Source organism: Colobus angolensis, unplaced genomic scaffold, assembly GCF_000951035.1.
Source record: "Colobus angolensis palliatus isolate OR3802 unplaced genomic scaffold, Cang.pa_1.0 Scaffold154, whole genome shotgun sequence".
In the NCBI taxonomy this organism is placed as follows: Eukaryota; Metazoa; Chordata; class Mammalia; order Primates; family Cercopithecidae; genus Colobus; species Colobus angolensis.
In genome coordinates, this window is record NW_012114644.1 from 2,797,488 (window position 1) to 2,817,894 (window position 20,407).

General features: G+C 35.2%; 1 protein-coding gene across 2 annotated transcripts in view; it reads right to left on the minus strand.

Annotated features, from left to right (window-relative positions):
- The window catches only part of GRIK2 (glutamate receptor, ionotropic, kainate 2), a 747,094-nt gene that overhangs the window by 259,489 nt on the left and 467,198 nt on the right, over positions 1 to 20,407 (minus strand). For both annotated transcript variants that reach the window (XM_011936507.1, XM_011936508.1), the window contains one exon: positions 17,848 to 17,961. In XM_011936507.1, the coding sequence (XP_011791897.1) occupies positions 17,848 to 17,961 (114 nt within the window). The remainder of the gene's footprint in view (positions 1 to 17,847; positions 17,962 to 20,407) is intronic.

Genomic DNA, 20,407 nt, shown 5'->3' on the forward strand with positions numbered 1-20,407 from the left:
GAGGAGGGGGGATCACAAGGTCAGGAGTTCAAGACCAGCCTGGCCAATATGGTGAAACCCCGTCTCTACTAAAAATATAAAAATTAGCCAGGCATGGTTGCGTGCGTCTGTAGTCCCAGCTACTCAGGAGGCTGAGGCAGAAGAATCACTTAAACCCTGGAGGCAGAGGTTGCAGTGAGCCAAGACTGTGCCACTACAATCCCGCCTGGGCGAGAGCGAGATTTTGTCTCAAATAATAAAAAAAAAGGGACTCATAGGTAATCTGTACCTCTTTTTATATGGAGTAGTTTTTTCAGATTGGTAAGAGATTTGGAGGATGAAGTTATGACATTTTCACAGAAAACTGTCAAATAGATTTAAAAACACCTTTACTTAAACCTAGTCTGACAAAAATAAACATATAGAAACAAATTACAAACATAAAGTGGAGAATACTGTTGTAAACTTTAAACAAGTTAAAATAAAACTGGCTAGCCATAATAAAACCAAAGTTAAACCAATGAAAAGAAATACCAAAATTGCTTTCAAGAGGAAATGTGAAAATTTTAAAAATGTAATGTTTCATTCACTTCACCAGGCAATATATGCATGGAATGAAAACTAGTAAACATACACACTTCATTTAAAAATACTTACTGGCACTAGTCAAGTTAAGGGCCAAAAAACGTGGAAGTTGACTTTAGGTATGTATGTATGTATGCATGTATGTATGTATGTATGTAAGTTTGTATTTATTTAAAGATAGGGTCTCACTATCTCACCTAGGCTGGAGTGCAGTGGCAAGATCATGGCTCACTAGCCTTGATCTCCCATGCTCAGGTAACATTCCCACTTCAGCCTCTTCAGTAGCTGGGACCACAGGTGCATGTCACAATGCCTGGGTATTTTTTTAAAAATTTTATTATTTGTAGTAATAGGGTCTTTCTATGTTGCCCAGGCTGCTCTTGAGCTTCAGGTAGCAAGCCATCCCAACCAGCATGCCCACCCTGGAAGGTGATATTTAAAAAGACCATGAACACTAACTTTAACAAACAAAATTGTCTAAATTTCCCTAAATAAAAAGAAATGTGTAGATATTAAAAAGGAATTTCTTAAAGTGTATTATTTAAATGAATTATTAAATAACTGTTATCTGAAATCCAAAGTCTGGTTTGATTTAAGTGTTCTGCTTGATTTAAAAGCACTCTGGCAATCACTAGCTATACTACTTTTAATTTATAAATATCTTCAAAGAACATGTCAGAGAAAAGTTCAGCCTCATATGAAATTATTAAGTGATTAAAATCAAAATAAATAAATGGAGTACTTAAATCGTAAGAGGCTGGGAAATAGATACTCCAAAATAAAAACCCAAATAGCAAAAAGAAAAATAACAAGAAAATGCCAAAAAAAAAATAGTGAAGTACAAAGGAGGAAAGAAGAAGAAAATGGCTAAACAGTAAACATGTCTTTTAGTAAAAGCAATAATAATAAAAGAAATTTCTTCATCAACCAAATTAAGAAAAAAGGGAAAGAAACTTTAAGCCTCAAAGAATTTTATGTGAGAAAGAGATTCAGTAAATAGAGATTATAAAATTTATATGGTGACATTATGTGAAAATCTATGTTAATAAATTTGAATACCTTGTTATACATCAGTGCACAATATAAAATTGATTCAAAAAGATTCAATAAAACGAAAAGGTCAATAAGCATAAAAGAAATTATGAAAGCTACTGAAGCATTTCTTCCAGAGGAAAAAAAACACTTTGGGATTTTTATTTTTCACCTAATATAAAACAATAAAACAACCTCATAATCCAAACACTGCTTTAGACCATAGTAAATGCTCTGAAACCAGTTCATCTTTGTTTAAATGAAGTTAGCATAACCCTGATAAAAGAAACTAGCAAAGTAGTTAAATACTGTAACTACTGAGTAATAACTAGTGAATATACCTAAATATAATGGAGCAAACAAAATATAGCAGTTTGTGAGAATATTTTTTAACCATTACCAATAATAGCTTACTGCTGGAATATAAATATTTTTACTATTTAAAAATTACTTAATACATTAATCATAATAAGTACAATTAGAATGTTAATGACAATCTCTCTAGATGATCAAGGTATTCAGTTGTATTTAGTGCCCATTCTTGAAAAATAATTTATTGGAAAAGTATAAATAAAAGGTTTTCTTGAGCATAAATCTATTATAATTGTTAAGAATAATAAAAGAAAATGCTATTAAAATAAGAACAGGCCACTTTGGGAGGCTAAGGTGGGTGGATCACGAGGTCAGGAGTTCAAGGTCAAGAGTTCAAGACCAGCCTGGCCAAGAGGGTGAAACCCTGTCCATACTACAAATACAAAAAAAAAAAAATTAGCTGGGCATGGTGGTAGGCGCCTGTAATCCCAGCTGCTCGAGAGGATGAGGCAGAGAATTGCTTGAACCTGGGAGGCAAAGGTTGCAGTGAGCTGAGATCATGCCACTGCACTCCAGCCTGGGCGACAGGTCAAAAAAAAACAAACAACAACAACAAAAAACAGGCATGAAGAGTAGTTATCACCAAATGCAATTTGATGATAATTAACGAACAATTAATTGTAAATCTCTTAAATATAGGAGCATTTCCATAAATTGATTTGATAAAAACATTCAAAAATAAGATATTTTTCTATGTTTATAGCATTAAAAATATTCAGTCACAGAAATCTATCCCAATAAAGTCTGAAATTGTGATAGTTTCCCTTTAACTTTATTTTAAAATATTACTTTTAAAATTGTATTTGTGTTGTTTCTTCTGAACCTTCATGAGAATTTCATCGGAAAGTTGAGAGGAAGCAAATATTTCACAGTCGTAATGAGGATAGCTTTCATTATGGACATCTAGACAGTTCTTTGATTACAGATTTGCAGATAATTTTAATTATTTGAACTCTAAAGCCAAAACCAGAATTTATAATAAGGGGCACCTGTGTTGAAAGAGTGGGTTCAAGATTTTTAAAAAAAATGGAAAGTATATTATAGAAAAACAGGTTCTTAATGAAGGGAAACTTTATGTTTTGTTTCTTCAGTTTCTGTTTTTCTTTAGATCTGACTCAGGAACATCATATATAGCTCTTCTAAAATATCTGTCCAGCCATGTCTTCAACTTGACAGCTGGCATAAGAGTGCCAGGCCACCTGCCAAGTGAGGAGCTGAGCCATGCTCAAATGCTTTCAAGCAGAATGAAGAGCTAATATTCTTATGGCCTAACTTTTAATAATTTGTGATTATTGGTTGGAAATGATTGGTTGTTCTTACACATTTAGCCTAAATTGCTTCAGAAAATATGTTTCTTTTTTATTATTTAAGAACATTTCATAAAATAATTTATTATCATGGTGATAAATAAAGGAGTTTTGGGGGTTTTTTCTTACATAGCCAAATCTTTGTTAATGAGTGACTAAAATTGTGAGCCTTATAATTGTAAAACAATTTTTAAGAGTTTCAAATTTATCAATATTAGAAAACAAAATATATTTAAGTGCTAATTTAGCTGATCATTTAGAAAAGTTTCAGAAAGCATATAAAAAGAAATGCAGAAGTAAAGATTATTACATTATTTGTAAATGATTCCTTTATAATGCATTTATTAGCATTCATTAAAACTGTATTTTTAACCTGATGAGATTTAATAAGAATCTAGTATCATTAACATTTATAAAGACTGGTAACTTCTTATACTTCCAGAGCCTACAGATGATACCAAGCTTGTGATTTAAATTATTTTAATAAATACTACCACTGATCTAAACCATATTTTAGGCATTCTAAATAGTCTTCAGTTATTTTGTTCTCAGATAAATTTTTTAAGTTTTATAAATGTACACAGCAAAACTCTGATGTCAAAAATGGGAAGGGGTCATATATTTAAGAATATTAGTTGGCAATAAGCTTAACTAGTAATATTTTCATTGCATATCAATAACTCATACTACCCTAAATGCTACAGGAAAAATATGCAGAAATTGAATTGGACATGCCAAAAACTAAGTTCCAATTCACAGTCACAAGAAATCACCAACAAGAACAATAAGTAATAGATAACCATAAATAACAGTTGATTGATATTATTCCACTGACAGAACAGTATTATTTTATTTCTTTTTCAATATCTGTCATTCCAATAAATGTACTTTTACTTCCGTAAAGCTAAGAACCTTCCTGTCATTGTCTGAGTCCATCTTCCAATTTCCTGCTACTCATTGTGGCTCTTCAAGTCTGAATTCTGCCATCCCTAATTGGTGTTCATGTCAGAAGCCATGGTGCACCACAGGTTATCAAAATTAGAAGTGAGAATACCAGGAAGAACAAGTGAAGAAGTCTCGAAGCTACCATCAGTACAACTCAATGTTTTCAAGAAAAGGCAATACAGGAGATGACTGGTTTGTGAAAATCAAAAATTACTGGTGATAGGTATCTCCAAATGGGTTCATATATGGTTTCTTGTCTGGAAAACAAATCCTATTTTGATACCTCAAGATACTATTAAAAAATCACTTTCAACTGAATTTTCTATATAGAAAAGGAATAACTATCATAATCTAGGGCTTGTGTTTTATTTTTAAATTACTTTTTATTTTAGATTCAGGGGTTACATGTGCAGGTTTGTTACATGGATATACTGAGTGATACCGAGGTTTGGGCTTCTCATGACCCTGTCAACCAAGAATGTGGTATCCAATAGGAGGTTTTCAAGCCTTTCTTTCTTTCTCTTTTTCTCCCTCCCTTTTCGGAATGTCCAGTATCTATTTTTCCCATCTTGTTTCCATGTGTACCATGTGTACATTTAGCTCCCACTTATAAGTGAGAACATACAGTATTTGGTTGTCTGTTTCTGTGTTAAATTGCTGAGTCAAATGGCAATTCTATTTTTAGTTCTTTGAGAAATCTCCAAACTGCTTTCTACAGGGGCTGAACTAATTTGCATTCCCACCAACAATGTAAGCATTCCCTTTCTTCCCCCACCTCACCAGCATCTGTGTTTTTTTTTGTTTTTTTTTTTTTTTTTACGATTTTAATAATAGCCATTCTGACTGGTGTGAGATGGCATCTTGCTGTGGTTTTGGTTTGAATTTCTCTGATGATTAGTAACAATGACCGTTTGTTCATATGCTTTTTGGCCTCTTGTATGTCTTCTTATTGAGAAGTGCCAGTTCATGTTCTTTGCCCACTTTTTAATGGGGATATTCCCTTTTCTTGTTAAGTTCCTTTTAGATTCTGGATATTAATCCTTTGTTGGATGCATAGTTTGCAAATATCTTTTTAATGCAGAACCTCTTTAAGTAGGTCACACTTGTCAATTTTTGGTTTTGCTGCAGTTGCTTTTGAGGACTTAGTCATAAATTTTTCGCCAATGTCTAGAAAAGTATTTCCTAGGTTTTCTCCCAGGATTTTTACAGTTTGTGGCCTTAGATTTAATTTCCTTGATATATCTTCAGTTAAATTTTGTATAGAGTGAAAAGTAGCAGTCCAGTTTCATTCTTGTGCATATGGTTAGCCAGTTTCCCAAAACCATTCATTGAATAAGTTATCCTTTCCCCATTACTTATTTTTGTCAATTTTGTCAAAGATCAGTTGGTTGTAGGAGTGTAGCCTTATTTCTGAGTTTTCTATTCTCTTCCATTGGTTTATGTGTCTATTTTTATACCATTCCCATGCTGTTTTGGTTACTGTTGCCTTGTAGTATTATTTGAAGTCAGGTAGTGTGATGCCTCTGGCTTTTCTCTTTTTGCATAGGGTTGCCTTAGATATTCAGCCTCTTTTTCGTTTCAGTATGAATTTTAGAATAGTTTCTTTTTCAAATTCTATGAAAAATTACATTGGTAATTTGACAGGATTAGTGTTGAATCTATAGATTGATTTGGGCAGTATGCACAATATAACGATATTGATTCATCCAACTCAGGAGCATGGAATGAGCATGTAATGCTTTTCCATTTGTTTGTGTCATTTTTCAGTGTGATTTTTGTTGTTGTTGTGGTTGTTGTTGTTGTTGTTTTGTTTTGTCTTTGGTGCTCCCCATGAAGACATTTCACATTTTTCAGTTAGGTGTATTCCTAGGTTCTTTATAATTTTTAAGGCTATTGTAAATGGGATTGCATTCTTGATTTGGGTTTCAGTCTGAATGTTATTGATGTATAAAAATGCAACTGATTTTTGTATGTTAATTTTGTATTCTGAGATTTTGCTGAAGCCATTTATCAGGTCTATGAGTCCTGGGAGGAATGTTTAGGATTTTTTAGGTATAGAATCATAAATTCAGTGAAGAAAAATAATTTTACTTCCTTTTTTCCTATTTGGACGCCTTTATTTCTTTCTCTTGCCTGAATGCTCTCACTAGAGCTTCAAATACAATGTTGAATAGAACAGGTGAGAGTGAATATCCTTGTCTTGTTTCAGTTCTTTTTTTTTTTTTTTTTTAGACGGAGTCTCGCTCTGTCGCCCAGGCTGGCATTTGGAGGGTCTATGAACATGAAAGGGAATATTTAGTTTTTGCTCATTTCTTTCTTTTTTTTGAGACAGAGTCTCGCTCTGTCGCCCAGGCTGGCAGTGGCATGATCTCCGCTCACTGCAAGCTCCGCCACCTCCTGGGTTCACGCCATTCTCCTGCCTCAGCCTCCCTAGAAGCTGGGACTACAGGCGCCTGCCACCAGGTTTGGCTAATATTTTGTATATTTAGTAGAGACGGGGTTTCACTGTGATCGCCAGGATGGTCTCTATCTCCTGACCTCGTGATCCTCCCGCCTCGGCCTCCCAAAGTGCTGGGATTACAGGCGTGAGCCACCATGCCCGACCTTGTTCCAATTCTTAAGGGCCATGCTTCCAACCTTTCCCCATTCAGTATGATGTTGGCTGTAGGTTTAGCATTGATGGTTATTCCTTCAATGCCTGGTTTGTTGAATATTTTTATTATGAAATGATGTTGTATTTCGTTGAATGCATTTCTGCATCTATTCAGATGACCATATGGTTTTCTCTTAATTATGTTTATGTGGTGAATCACATTTATTTATTTGCATATGTTGAACCATCCTTGCATCCCAGGAATAAAGCCTACTTGATCATAGTAAACTAATGCTTTGATGTGCTGCTGGATTTGGCTTGGTCATATTTTGTTGAGAATTTTTGTGTCCATGTTCATCAAGAATATTGGCCTATAGTTTTCTTCTTTGTTGTATCTTTGTCAGATTTTGATATCAGGATGCTGCTGCTTTATAGAATGAGTTAGGGAAGAGTCCTTCTACCTCAAATTTTTGTAATAGTCTCAGTAGGACCCGTACAAACTCTTCTTTGTGCATATAATAGAATTCAGTTGTGGGTCCGTCTGGTCCACAGCTTTTTGGGTTGATTAGCAATAATGATTCAATTCCTTTGTTCATTTTTAGTTTGTTCAGGATTTCTGTTTTGTCTGGTTTGATCTTGGAAGGTTGTGTGTTTCTAGAAATTTACTCAGTTTCTCTAGATTTTCTAGTTTGTGTCCATCGTGATGTTTATAGTAGTCTCAGGATCTTTTGGATTTCTGTGGAATCAGTTGTAATGTCACATTTGCTGTGTTCAGTTGTGCTTAGTTGGATCTTCTCTCTTTTCATTCTTTGTTAATCTAGCTAGCAGTATATCAATGTTGTTATCCTTTCAAAGACCTAACTTTTCATTTCATCGATTCTTTGTTTTCTGGGTCTCAATTCATTTAGTTTTGCTCTGATTATACTTATTTCTTTTTCATGCTAGCTCTGGATTTAGTTCGTTCTTGTTTTTCTAGTTCCTTTAGGTTGAGATTAGGTTGTTAATTTGAGATATTTCTATCTTCTTGATGTAGGCATTTAGCTTTCTTCTTATCACTGCTTTTCACGCATTCCAGAGGTTTTGGTACACTGTCTATTTTCCGTTTCAAAGATTTCTTTAAATTTCTCCCTTAATTTCATTGTTTGCACAAAAATCACTGAAGAGCAGGTTGTTTAGTTTCTATGTATTTGTGCGGTTTTGAGAGTTGCTCTTGGTGTTGCTTTCTAGTTTTATTCTACTATGCTCTGAGAAGATGCTTGGTGTGATTTCAGTTTTTTAAAACTTATTGAGACTTGCTTTATGATGAAGTTCGTGGTCAATCTTAGAGTATGTTCTGTGTGTAGATGAGAAGAATGTATATTCTGCAGTTTTTGGATGGAAGATTCTGTAGCTGTCTATTAGGTCCAATTGTTCAAGTGCCAAATTTAAGTCCAGAATTTCTTTGTTTTCTGCCTCAATGGTCTGTCTAATTCTGTCAGTGGTGTGTTGAAGTCCTTCACTATTATTGTGTTGCTGTTAAACACTTTTCTTGGGTCTAGAAGTAAGGTTTTATGAATGTGGGAGTTCCAATACTGAATAAATATATATTTAGAGTAGTAAATCTTCTTGTTGAATTTAGCCCTTTATCATTATGTAATGCCATTCTTTGTACTTTTGTACTATTGTTGCTTTAAAGTCTATTTTATCTTTTTATCTAATACAAAAATAGCAATCCCTGTCCTTTTTTTGTTTTCCACCTGTGTGACAGATCTTTCTCCATCCTTTTATTTTGAGTCTACGGGTGTCATTACATGTGAAATGGTTCTTCTGAAGATAGCAGAAAGATTTATCTTGTTTTTTGTTTCTTTTTAATCCAATGTAGGGCTATGTTTTAAAGCAAAAACAAATAGTACACCACGCTTGTAGAGCAACAGTTTATCCTAATAAGTTTTTTAATAAACCACGCTTATTATTTACTTTTTTAAACAAAATTCAAGTACATTCTGAGGCAATCTAGAAAAATTCCTTTACTTTCTTCTTTTCTACTTTCTTCTGCAATCTTTGTCAAGAGTGATTTTCATACATACACACACATAAATCTTTCATAAACCATGCAAGCATATTCATATACTTAGTTTCTACAAAGTGTATTTACCTCATTTCTAAAGAAACATAACTTTAGAGAATTTAAAAATGTACAAAATCTAAGTCTTGTTGGCCACAGTTATAATTCTAAGAAAAGTTTCTGATTTTATTCTGTAACTATAGAAAACCTACTAGGATTTGGGAAGATGAGAATAACTTCTTTCTCCCTGAAAAGTATTATTTAATTACTGGAAATTGTAGTGAATCTTACGGAAATAATGACTGTGTAATATAGTTGAACTCAACTTTCAAGAAAAAAAAAAAAAGGTGAGTTTTGCTAGTTGTGCTGTTCACCAATGTTTCAACAAAGGAATTTACTGATGTCAGAGTAATATGTCTTAAGGGAGGATTCGGCATAGTGATTATCATTCATGCTTATATTAAGAAAAAATGTCATTAAAAAAATTGGTATGCTATTAAATTCCTTCAGTTGATTGTTACTATCTTTCTGCTAATATTTCTATTTTGGTCATTAAAATTGTGGGTAGTTTAATTCACAAGAGAAATATAGTAAGGAAAAAAAACACTGAAGTTTGAATCAATCAAATGTACTATTTTATTGTGGTTCCAGTAAAGGGCTTAATGGGAAAGCAGACTGTACCTATTAGCTAATCTCCAAACAGCATTTCATCTCTGAATCTAATTTATTAGACCCTTATATAAATAATCAAGATTTGACTGCTCAAAAGTCATTGCCAACATCTCCATCCATACATGAGTACCATTCATCATCCTCTTTCCCACCATTCCCATCACACTCTGTGGTAGTGCTATCGTTCCTGCTTCTAGGCTTTTAACCTTTAAGTTTTCGTCCACATTCCTCAATAGTTTTTGCCCTATCTAATGCATCCCCAAGAAGCCTCATACTTAATTTTCAGTGTTGCCATCTCTTTCCTCTTTCCTATAAGTACAGTGCCTCTCAAAGCAGACTCTAAAAATAATCACCAATTCAGTAGTACCCATGAACAAATCATATCTCATTTGTTCAAAATGCTCTTGATTACTTCTCTGTTGAACTTTCTTAGAATACTCTACTCGTTCTCCTTTAGGTACTTGAATTGTGAATATGGGTTTTAAAGGGACTGAGGAATCTAACAAAACACACTTCTGGCTGGGATGAATAGAAAGGTACTGGAATCATAAGCAGCGATTGAAAATATAGGCAGAATCAGCACTCTGAGGCCTGAATCAAAGGACGAGGATTGATGCATGTGGAGCATGATACTATACGTCCAAGTGGCTATATGTTCAGTAAGTAATTGCAAATTTACATCTGAATTTCAGTTCAAGGTTGTAGCTAAAGTTCAGATTATATAAGTGTATATGGTCCTATTGTGACAACATCTTTCTAAAAAATGAGAATGTTAAGGCAAAAATATTTCATTTCCATGTAGTTTGCTAGTGGCTGAGCTGATTTCAAAATTCAGATTTTTCTATTCATTCTTTTATACAAAACTTAATATACTGATCATAATAAAATAGTCTTCAACCATTTTAGTATTGATAATTATAAAATTGTCAATTTTATAGTATTGACAATAATGTTTGTAATAAAAACTAATATAAAGTCAAAATGAAACTGCTTGTAATTCTTCATCATGGTAGTTAATTTAAATCAGATTTAATAAAGGACAAACGAAAAATATGTGCATATGAAGTAAAAAATGAGGTTCTGGTCACTTAGAAGGCTTTAGAAATTAAGACCCTAGGATTTTCAAAATTATACCTAATTTTACATCAAAACTCATGACTTTCTTTCTTCTTTCTCTACCACCATCAATAGTTTTGTATTTGACTAGCTTTGTGGAAGTCTCTGAGAATATGAGAAATAAAATACATTTGAAATAAAACACATTGAGTTAGCAGAGCAAGAATGAAAGAGAGAAATGTAATACCAGCACAATCCCTGAAATAGAAGAAAAAATATGGCGAGAAAAAGTGTGGTTGTCTGAACAAGCTGATTGCAGGAATGGGGTTGGAGAAGACTTTAGTTTGAATGGGTCACTCTCATCTCGCATTTTAACATGTGATTAAGACAGCTGAGAAGGAAAATATTTTTCCTCTTTGTGAGGCTGCAGTGTCTGGGTTTCTAAGCCCAAATGCTACGCAACTCTCTACGAACTACGTGCTTGACAGTCCTTCTATGACAACGGAAAGACAAGAATCCGAGGGAAAACTTATTGCAGTGGCAGGTTTGAAGCCTTACAAAAAAAATGCTTTTGTTGATATTATAGAAGAATTCACAGAACCACTTAGGGGATAATTCGGTCACTTCTCTCTTTTGTACTGTGTACTTTTCGATTGTCATTGGAAATTTGCTTCCCAGTAAGCCTTCCGTATCTGTGGGCTGTGACACAAAAGCTTTACAAGCTTAAGCAAGTAAACTGGATACTGTAATACCCTCCACAAAGTACTGTGAAAATAAAAAATAAGACTAAGTTTACAGAAGCAAGCACATTTGTTAAATTCACTGAGCCACTGGGGAGAAGGAATCTCCTTGAGAGTAAATGCTTTTCTGAAAAAGTAACCAAATGCATAGTCATTTGTATGCTAAAGTGTTACTAGTCAACAAAAGGAGGAACATGTTCAGTAGCATTTAAATGTTATTAATCTTCTGATGGAAACAATTAATTATTATATAGGAACAGCACAGTGAGAAACACTCAACATATTCAGACAGGAGTGAAAAATGTCTATTGAAAACCAAGAATTTAGAGGAAAACGTAGGCATTTCCTATATTAACTTGAATAATTAGAGACCATTATTCTAAGTGAAGTAACTCAGGAATAGAAAACCAAATATTGTACGTTGTCACTCATAAGTGGGAGCTAAGCTATGAGGATGCAAAGACCTAAGAATGATACAATGGAATTTGGGAACTTGGGGGAAAGGGTGAGGGGGTGTGAGGGATAAAAGACTGCAAAATTGGGTATGGTATATACTGCTTGGGTGATGACTGCACCGAAATCTCACAAATCACCACTAAAGAATTAACTCATGGCCAGGCACAGTGGCTCATGCCTGTGATCCCAACACTTCGGGAGGTCGAGGCTGGCAGATCACCAGAGGTCAGGAGTTCAAGACCAGCCTGAGCAACATGGTGAAACACCGCTCTATAAAAATACAAAGTTAGCCAGGCATGATCCCAGCTACTCGGGGGGTTGAGGCAGGAGAATCACTTGAACCCAGGAGGCGGAGGTTGCAGTGAGCCGAGATCATGCCACGGCACTCCAGCCTGGGCGACAGAGCGAGACTCCAACTAAAAAAAAAATAACACAGAACTTACTCATGTAAACAAATATCACCTGTTCCCCCCAAAATCCATAGAAATAATCAAACAAATAAATAAAATAATACTTAGTCCCCTGATACTTCCCCTAGCTAACAGCAGCAGTAACAAGAAGACCAGGTTACAAACTGAAGGTTTAGCACGTGTTATACTTTAAAATCTTTTAAGACCTGCCCAAAAAATTGTATTTTTGTTATTATTTTTGGCAATTAGGAACTCACATTTTAACAACCTCTATACAACAAATAAAATCATCATAAATGAAAATATAATTTGAAAGATAATAGTTTTAGTTCCATTAATAATGATAAACACAAAAAACCAGAGAATTTTAACAACAAATGAACTTGGAATTCAAAGACAAGAAAGGCAATATGGAGAATCACAAACAATACTAAAATTAGGGCATAAATAGATCTGAGCTTTAGGCATAGACTGTAGATGACGATTCATAAATCTCCAAATTTATATCATAAATTTTTATTCAAAAGTAAAAAATAATTAAATATATAAAATAAATGTTTAATGCTTTCTATGTAAATTTACTGCATAATACAATTATGTGCTGTACCCATACAACGTACTGAGTCTAGGTCATGTTATTAAAGTGGAGTACGAACATGTGTAAACATTGCAATTCTTTTTTTTTTTTTTTGAGACGGAGTCTCGCTCTGTCGCCCGGGCTGGAGTGCAGTGGCCGGATCTCAGCTCACTGCAAGCTCCGCCCCCCGGGTTCCCGCCATTCTCCTGCCTCAGCCTCCCGAGGAGCTGGGACTGCAGGCGCCGCCACCTCGCCCGGCTAGTTTTTTGTATTTTTTAGTAGAGACGGGGTTTCACCGTGTTAGCCAGGATGGTCTCGATCTCCTGACCTCGTGATCCGCCCGTCTCGGCCTCCCAAAGTGCTGGGATTACAGGCTTGAGCCACCGCGCCCGGCCAACATTGCAATTCTTAAGAGAAAAAATGAGGTAGGTTCCTATATTGTCTTGATCGCCCAGGAGAATCTGAGATTATAAAGAGGTTAAAAGAAAACTAAGCACTAAATAAGGGGAGCACAGAGACTAGAAACTCAACGTATTCATGCAAGCCTAAATATGTTCTCTGTAGAGAAAAATGCTTAGATGTTCAGGGGCACATCTCTAAGGGCATCACAAGGTTCTAGCATATGTGGGACTTCTAGATGAGAAACACTGCTTTAGGTAAACAATTACCAATCAAGATGCTGTTTTGATCATAAACTATAAGTGTTAGCTTTTTCCATATTTGACCACTAGTATTTTCATTTTATAGTATCAGCTGCTCAGGTTGGACAAACAGATTGGTCAAAACCATACAGCTACTCCACCTTCTAGTTTTATGGTCATGAGTAAATTACTTAGGTTATACAAACATCAGCTTTCTAACTTACAAAAAAAGAAAGATATAATACTATAAATAAGTAATGGTATCTACTTCAAAAGTTTATTATTACAAGTAAATGAATAAATCCATGGAGAGTGTTTTAAACTATGTCTGGGACACAGTAGGCATGTAATATATGTCTGCTATGATTTTTCGTAATGGACCATATTCACACATTTATATTGGATGCAGCTGAGAAGCAGGTTGAGGCATTAGCACCAGTCATAATGGTCTTTCAATTCTGCAAAATTTTCCAAGCCCTTTCCTGCTTTAGGGTGCTTGCATATGCTATTCTCTTTGCCTAGAACACTCCCTTGCCCTTTCTTCACCTTGCTAATTTCTCCTCAGACTCTAGGTCTCAGCTGCCTATTCTTCTACTGTGAGTTCTAACCTGACTTGCCCTTCCACCCTTGACCTCTAGTATAACTCAAAATTACCCTGTATATTAAGGCACTATACCATTTACTTTTCTCTTATATCTTAATTATAACTTGTATGTCTTTGTGTGTGTGTGTGTGTGTGTGTGTGTGTGTGTGTCTAAAACTCTCCATATGAATTCCTGCTATTTTCTAAGTTCAATAAGGGAAGAGATCATGTCTATTTTGTTAGCTTTAAATACAGTGCTTGGTATATCATTATTATTCAATACATATTCATCAAATAAAAGAATGAATAAAATTAAATAAATGAATGAATAAAATTCATGAGAAATAGAGCTGATTATAATTAGCTTGTGGATAGTGCTGAATTCCAGAATACCTCATCATTTTTTAAAGACACATAATAAAAATGTTGAACAAGAAGCACAAGTTAACATCTCCTTGTATCTCCTTCTCATAATAGGGATATGGAAGAAATATCATTATTCATAATGTGGCCAGAATTTCCTCTAAGATATTCCAAGAGAAAAGGACAAAATAAGCGTAACATCAATCAAAAGATAATTCTCCAAAAATATAAATAAAATACCAGTAAATTATGTCAAGCATAAGCTTACATTAAAAAGGTACATAATCTTTTCAAATCTAGTCTTTACTTAACTATGAATACATTGAAGTCAGAGTATTTAGAAAAAAAGAATTTTTTTAAACTAAAAGGTGTAAAAATAAAGTGCTTTATTTTATCCTTTTAGGAAATACTAGGATCTTTTAGAAACAAGTAGTGTGGCATACTCTAAAATGTAAATAACTGGTTTATTGAAATGTGAGCTTAGTGCATCTTCCATAGTTGATCTTACGTCTTATTTATATGGACTAATGATCTGAGCTGTAGTTCTTAATCATAGTTATAGATTTATGTTACCTGTGAAACTTTTAAAAAAATGAAAGTGTCCGTGGGGTATGTGTTAGTCATTAGTGTATTTATTAAAGCTTTAGAACTGACTCTGATATGAAGACAAAATTAGATACCACTTCTTCATAGAGAGATATAAACTTGGTTATGATTGAGAAACAATATCTGAATACTTCTCAAAAAATAACACTGCATACTGAAGCAAGATTGAGAAACTATATGGGTACTCTTAATCACCTGCTTTATTTGTACTAGATAATTTTAATAACCTGCACACTTGAAAAATAATTAAATATAGTCATTTGAAAGTTCTGTACTTCCTCTAATTTCCCATTCAATTAAATATCATTTATTTAATTTAATTTGACAAATATTTATTGAGTGCTTGCTATACCCAAGGCACTTTTCTCCGACATGGAGAAATCAGAAAGTGTAAAATTTGATTATAGACCTTGTACAGCTTATGTCAAGTGGAGACACAAACATACACAGTTTTCTTAATTAAAAAATGGTAATGCCATGATGGAGTATTCTGGTACATAAAGTATACAAACTTCCTCCTTCTCCCCAAGACACAGACAACTTAATGGAGCTGTCAAAGATTTTCATGGAGTGGGTAGCATTTGAGATGGATCCAAGAAGATGAATAGGATTTTTACTGATGAATAGGATTTTTACTGCAGAACAAAAGAAGACTTGAGCAGGCTGGGTGCGGTGGCTCACGCCTGTGATCTGAACACTTTGGGAGGCCGAGGCGGGCAGATCATGAGATCAAGAGATCGAGACCAGCCTGGCAAACATGGTGAAACCCCATCTCTACTAAAAATGCAAAAACTAGCTGGGCATGGTGGTGGACGCTTGTAGTTCCAGCTACTCGGGAGGCTGAGGCAGGAGAATTGCTTGAACCCGGGAGGCGGAGGTTGCAGTGAGTCGAGATCGTGCGACTGCACTCCAGCCGCGCAACAGAGCGAGACTCCGTCGAAGAAGGAGAAGGAGAAGAAGAAGAAGAATTGAGCGATTTGGAGCCATCAAATAAGTGATGTTTTGGGGAGTTTGGCTATATCAGGGAGATGATAGAAAGGAGTGTAGGGACCAGATTACTGAAGTCTACAGATGTCTTCTACCCAGAATTATTGATCCTGTGATCATTGCAGAGGATCATATGGTGTACATATGTACATATGGTGTAGAAAGAGAAGACATAATCTAATTCTGTTCCTCCAAGGAATGTTTAGTGATATTGGGAAAATAATGCACACATGAAATAAGAACAGCATAATATTAATATTAAATCATATATTACTGATGAATACTATATCTCATAAATTTAGATAAGCATATTGCAGAGAAAGGGAAGAGCATTCACACAACTACATAGCAGACTAGCTGGTTATCCCAGTTCAATTAAAACACAGGGTTCCTGAAAGAAAATAATGGGAAGTGAAGATAAAAATGTGAGAGAGAGCAAGACCATAGAAGACCCTATACATAAAAATTTAAATTTATTGGCTTTTTAATGGCCAATAAGGATTCTCTAACAGTTTGTATAACAAGGAAGTAGAGAAACAACAGGATTAGATTGTCATTGCTGTTTGTTATTGCTGTGTTGTCCTGGTTCAAGCAGTCATCATCTGCCTGGAACAGAATTAGACTTTTATGGTGGGACTTGGGTGCACTGCAAAGGGGGAAGGCCATAGGCAGAATAAATAGTTACATGGCTATTGCAATAGTCCCAGCAGGAGGTAATGAGATCCAGAACACAGTGGCATGTAGACCAGAAAGAGGATGTGTAATTGCACTGTGAGAACATTTTGACCCATGAAGAGGGCTGGGTTGGTGAATATGGGTGTTATCTTTGAAAAGAGAAGAAGATATAAAATTAAGTAAAAGAGTGTCTTAGACATTTGGATGTGACAGAGAGAGCAAGTATCCACTGAGGTTCTTAGTCACAGAGTGGTTAAAAACTTTATGACTTCCATCACTGCCACTTCATGATTATCAGCTTTGCTGACATTCCTGGTTGCTACTAAAGGGGTAAGAATATATATTCCTCTTAGATTGATTTCCCACCATAAATCAAATTTAGAAATTATATAAATGCTAAATTTTTATGGTAGTTTGTTCTAGATATTACTTTCATATTTTTACTGACTACCTGGGGATTAATAAGAATGGGCATTGATAAGCTTATTCTGTAGGTGGAAAGTATTGATTAAACAATATGAGAGCTATTTGCTTATCCTAAATTAAAATTCCCTTTTGTAAATGACATCGTGGGCATAAGTGAACATTACTGTGTGATGTAATTAAAAGATATAAATATAAGAGGGGTAAAAACATCTAGCCTTACCATATTAATTTAAGTCTGTCAGTGGTGAAAATATTTCTGACTTTTAAAAGCACTTGTCATTTGGTTATGCTAGGGAAATTCATAAAGTAAAATTGATTTTCCAAGATGAGAACAATAAAATTGAAAATAAGGTTAAAATATAATTATAATGAGGAAAAATTCTGAAAAATAAGTGCCATGCCCCATGAAATATATTTGCGGAAAATAAAAGCAGAAGTAAAGTTCACTTTTGGCTCATCACTTAACTATATTTATAGAGCTGCATGTATTTTTCAAGTCTTCACATTGACAATTCTTCAATAGTAACTAATTTTGTAAAAATGAAAAGATTTCCAGTAATATATTAAGCTGTATTATTAATCAATATAAACAACCCAAACATTAATACAATTTAGATCATTAAAGACTAACAAAACTGTGACTAAATTAACATCGACTCATCTATTGTACAGTAATTGCTAAATAACTGTAAAACACATTACATTCTGTTCATTAGTGTTCCAATTATAATGTCCTTTTCTATGCACTTCTGTGTTCATCTACATTTATCTAAAAATAATGGAAAAGCAAATACTTACCAAAATGGTGGTAACAATCAAAGAACGATTGGATAAGGAATCTGTGATGTTTGCTGGCTTTCCCTTTTGACTTTCTGTCATATTCAGACCACTGGCTGGATCCCACGTTCCAATCTATAAAATAGCATATGGACTTTGTAAATTGTCCATCAGGCACCTGGGAGAGAGTACTGCAAGAGAAAGTTAAGATTGCTAACACTTATTATTCACCTCTGCTGCATTATCTGCTGCCGTTAAAGTAAAGGCAGCTTGTTTTAAGCATGATTCACTGCTCTGTGAAGTGTGTTCAGTGAAGTGTAACATTAAAGAACAAAATGATCCACTGAACTTCTCCAGTCAGTATGGGAGCTTAATTTTCCATTCAAGCTTCCATTCACCAAGATAAACCACATTTGATGATACCTTGATAGCTGGTTGGAAACTCATTAATAGCACACATCTTTTACTGTAATGGATCTATCTCATCCTCTCATTACAAAGATAACATGCCATATTATACAGACAAAGCTAAAAGAGCAAAATCGAGGGATCCAAGATAAATTAACAGGTAAAGGTAGGCTTAAGGGAAGCATTGATTAGTGTTTTGCACTACCCCTGGTAGGATGAAACCATGCTCAGAATTATCTTTGGAGATTTAAAAACACATCTTTGCACCTTTTAAAATGCTCCCAAGAAAGGAGAAGACAGTAAAATCTCATCTGAATAACACATTCCAATACTTTCTTCTGTACTCCATTTAATATGAATTTTAATTTAACTAATACCTTCTGATAGATTAGGTCATATACGCACAGTGTTTAGACATTTTGTATTCACTGAATACAGCCTATGAGATAATGCAGACAAGCCTCCAGAAGACACATGTAAGCACAGGATGTCACAAAATGCATTGATTAGATGGTTTATTGACACTTATACCATTGCACTATCATATAACAATGATCACCAATAAGGAAGAGCAGAGGCAAAAGAAGATGTGAAATCAGTTCTTTTTCCTCACTGTCTCAAACCTAGGAGTAATCAATAACAAATATGTCTTTCATACTCTCCTAGTTAAGTATCCAATTTACTTTTCTCAAAGAAAAGGAAAACTATCAAATTATCTTTAAAATAATTCTTTGTATATAAATTAAGTCTTTTTTAAATGGCATTGATTTAGCAGGTATTATTTACTCCGTTCTAACTAAACATGCTAACAAAGGTCCCATCAGCATAACCTCTTTGCCATATTTCCTCATTTGGAGTTAATTTTCCTTTCACCATTAAATTATACATAGTCCTGATGTTTGTGTTAGGAAAGGAAAAAGTGAAGTAATTCAGTATTCCTTCCAAACTTAACCACCTACTGGCCAATTACATTTCTTTACATTAGACTATGCTTATGCCAAAGTCCTAAAGATGGAGTCTAATTCTACTTCGGAGTCAATAATGAAAGACTTTAGGGGCCAAGCAGGTCATATCAATGTGAAACATGATAATGTACAGGGCTGTAGTAAGAATTTCTACTCAAGTGTGTGCAATTTTTAAATCTCACAAAATGTCAAGGCACAGTAGAAAGGCGGGACTACAACCCCAATCCTGCTTTTCCAACAGCTATGTGCCTTGGGACTGCGTGTTTCCAGAGCAGGTTCTTTAGTTGAGTTTCTAGTAAGGCACCACCAGGACTAGTAGAGGGCCTTCTGGGGACCTGAGTAGGGAAGGACGGAGGGGTGTCAAAACTAGAATGCCTGTTGACCTGCTTAAAGTGTTTAAATTTTTATTTGTTTATTTATTTATTTTTATTTTTTACTTTTTTTATTTTTATTTTTGTTGTTGTTGTTGTTGAGAAAGAGTCTCGCTCTGTCGCCCAGGCTGGAGTGCAGTGGCGCAATCTTGGCTCACTGCAAGCTCCGCCTCCCGAGTTCACACCATTCTCCTGCCTCAGCCTCCTGAGTAGAGACAGCGTTTCACCGTGTTAGCCAGTATGGTCTCGATCTCCTGACCTCGTGATCCGCCTGCCTCGGCCTCCCAAAGTGCTGGAATTACAGGCGTGAGCCACCCGCGCCCGGCCTATTTATTTGTTTAAGATGGAGTCTTGCTCTGTCACCAGGCTGGAGTGCAGTGGTGCAATCTCTGCTCACTGCAACCTGTGCCTCCCGGGTTCAAGCAATTCTCCTGCCTCAGCTTCTCGAATAGCTGGGACCACAGGCGCCCGCCACCATGCTTGGCTAATTTTTGTGTTTTTAGTATAGACGGGGTTTCACCATGTTGGCCAGAATGGTCTCCATCTCTTGACCTCGTGATCCACCCGCCTCGGCCTCCCAAAGTGCTGGGATTACAGGCGTGAGCCACTGTACCTGGCCAAAGTGTTTCAAATTTTAAATCATTTGCAAATACTCTTTTTGGCTAAACAAGACACATCTGCAGATAGTACTTTGCAGTGAATGATGGTCACTTTTCTATATCTGGTCCATAATTAATACCTATCATGGAAGATGGCCGAATAGGAACAGCTGCAGTCTCCAACTCCCAGCGCGAAGGACACAGAAGACCGGTGATTTCTGCATTTTGAACTGAGGTA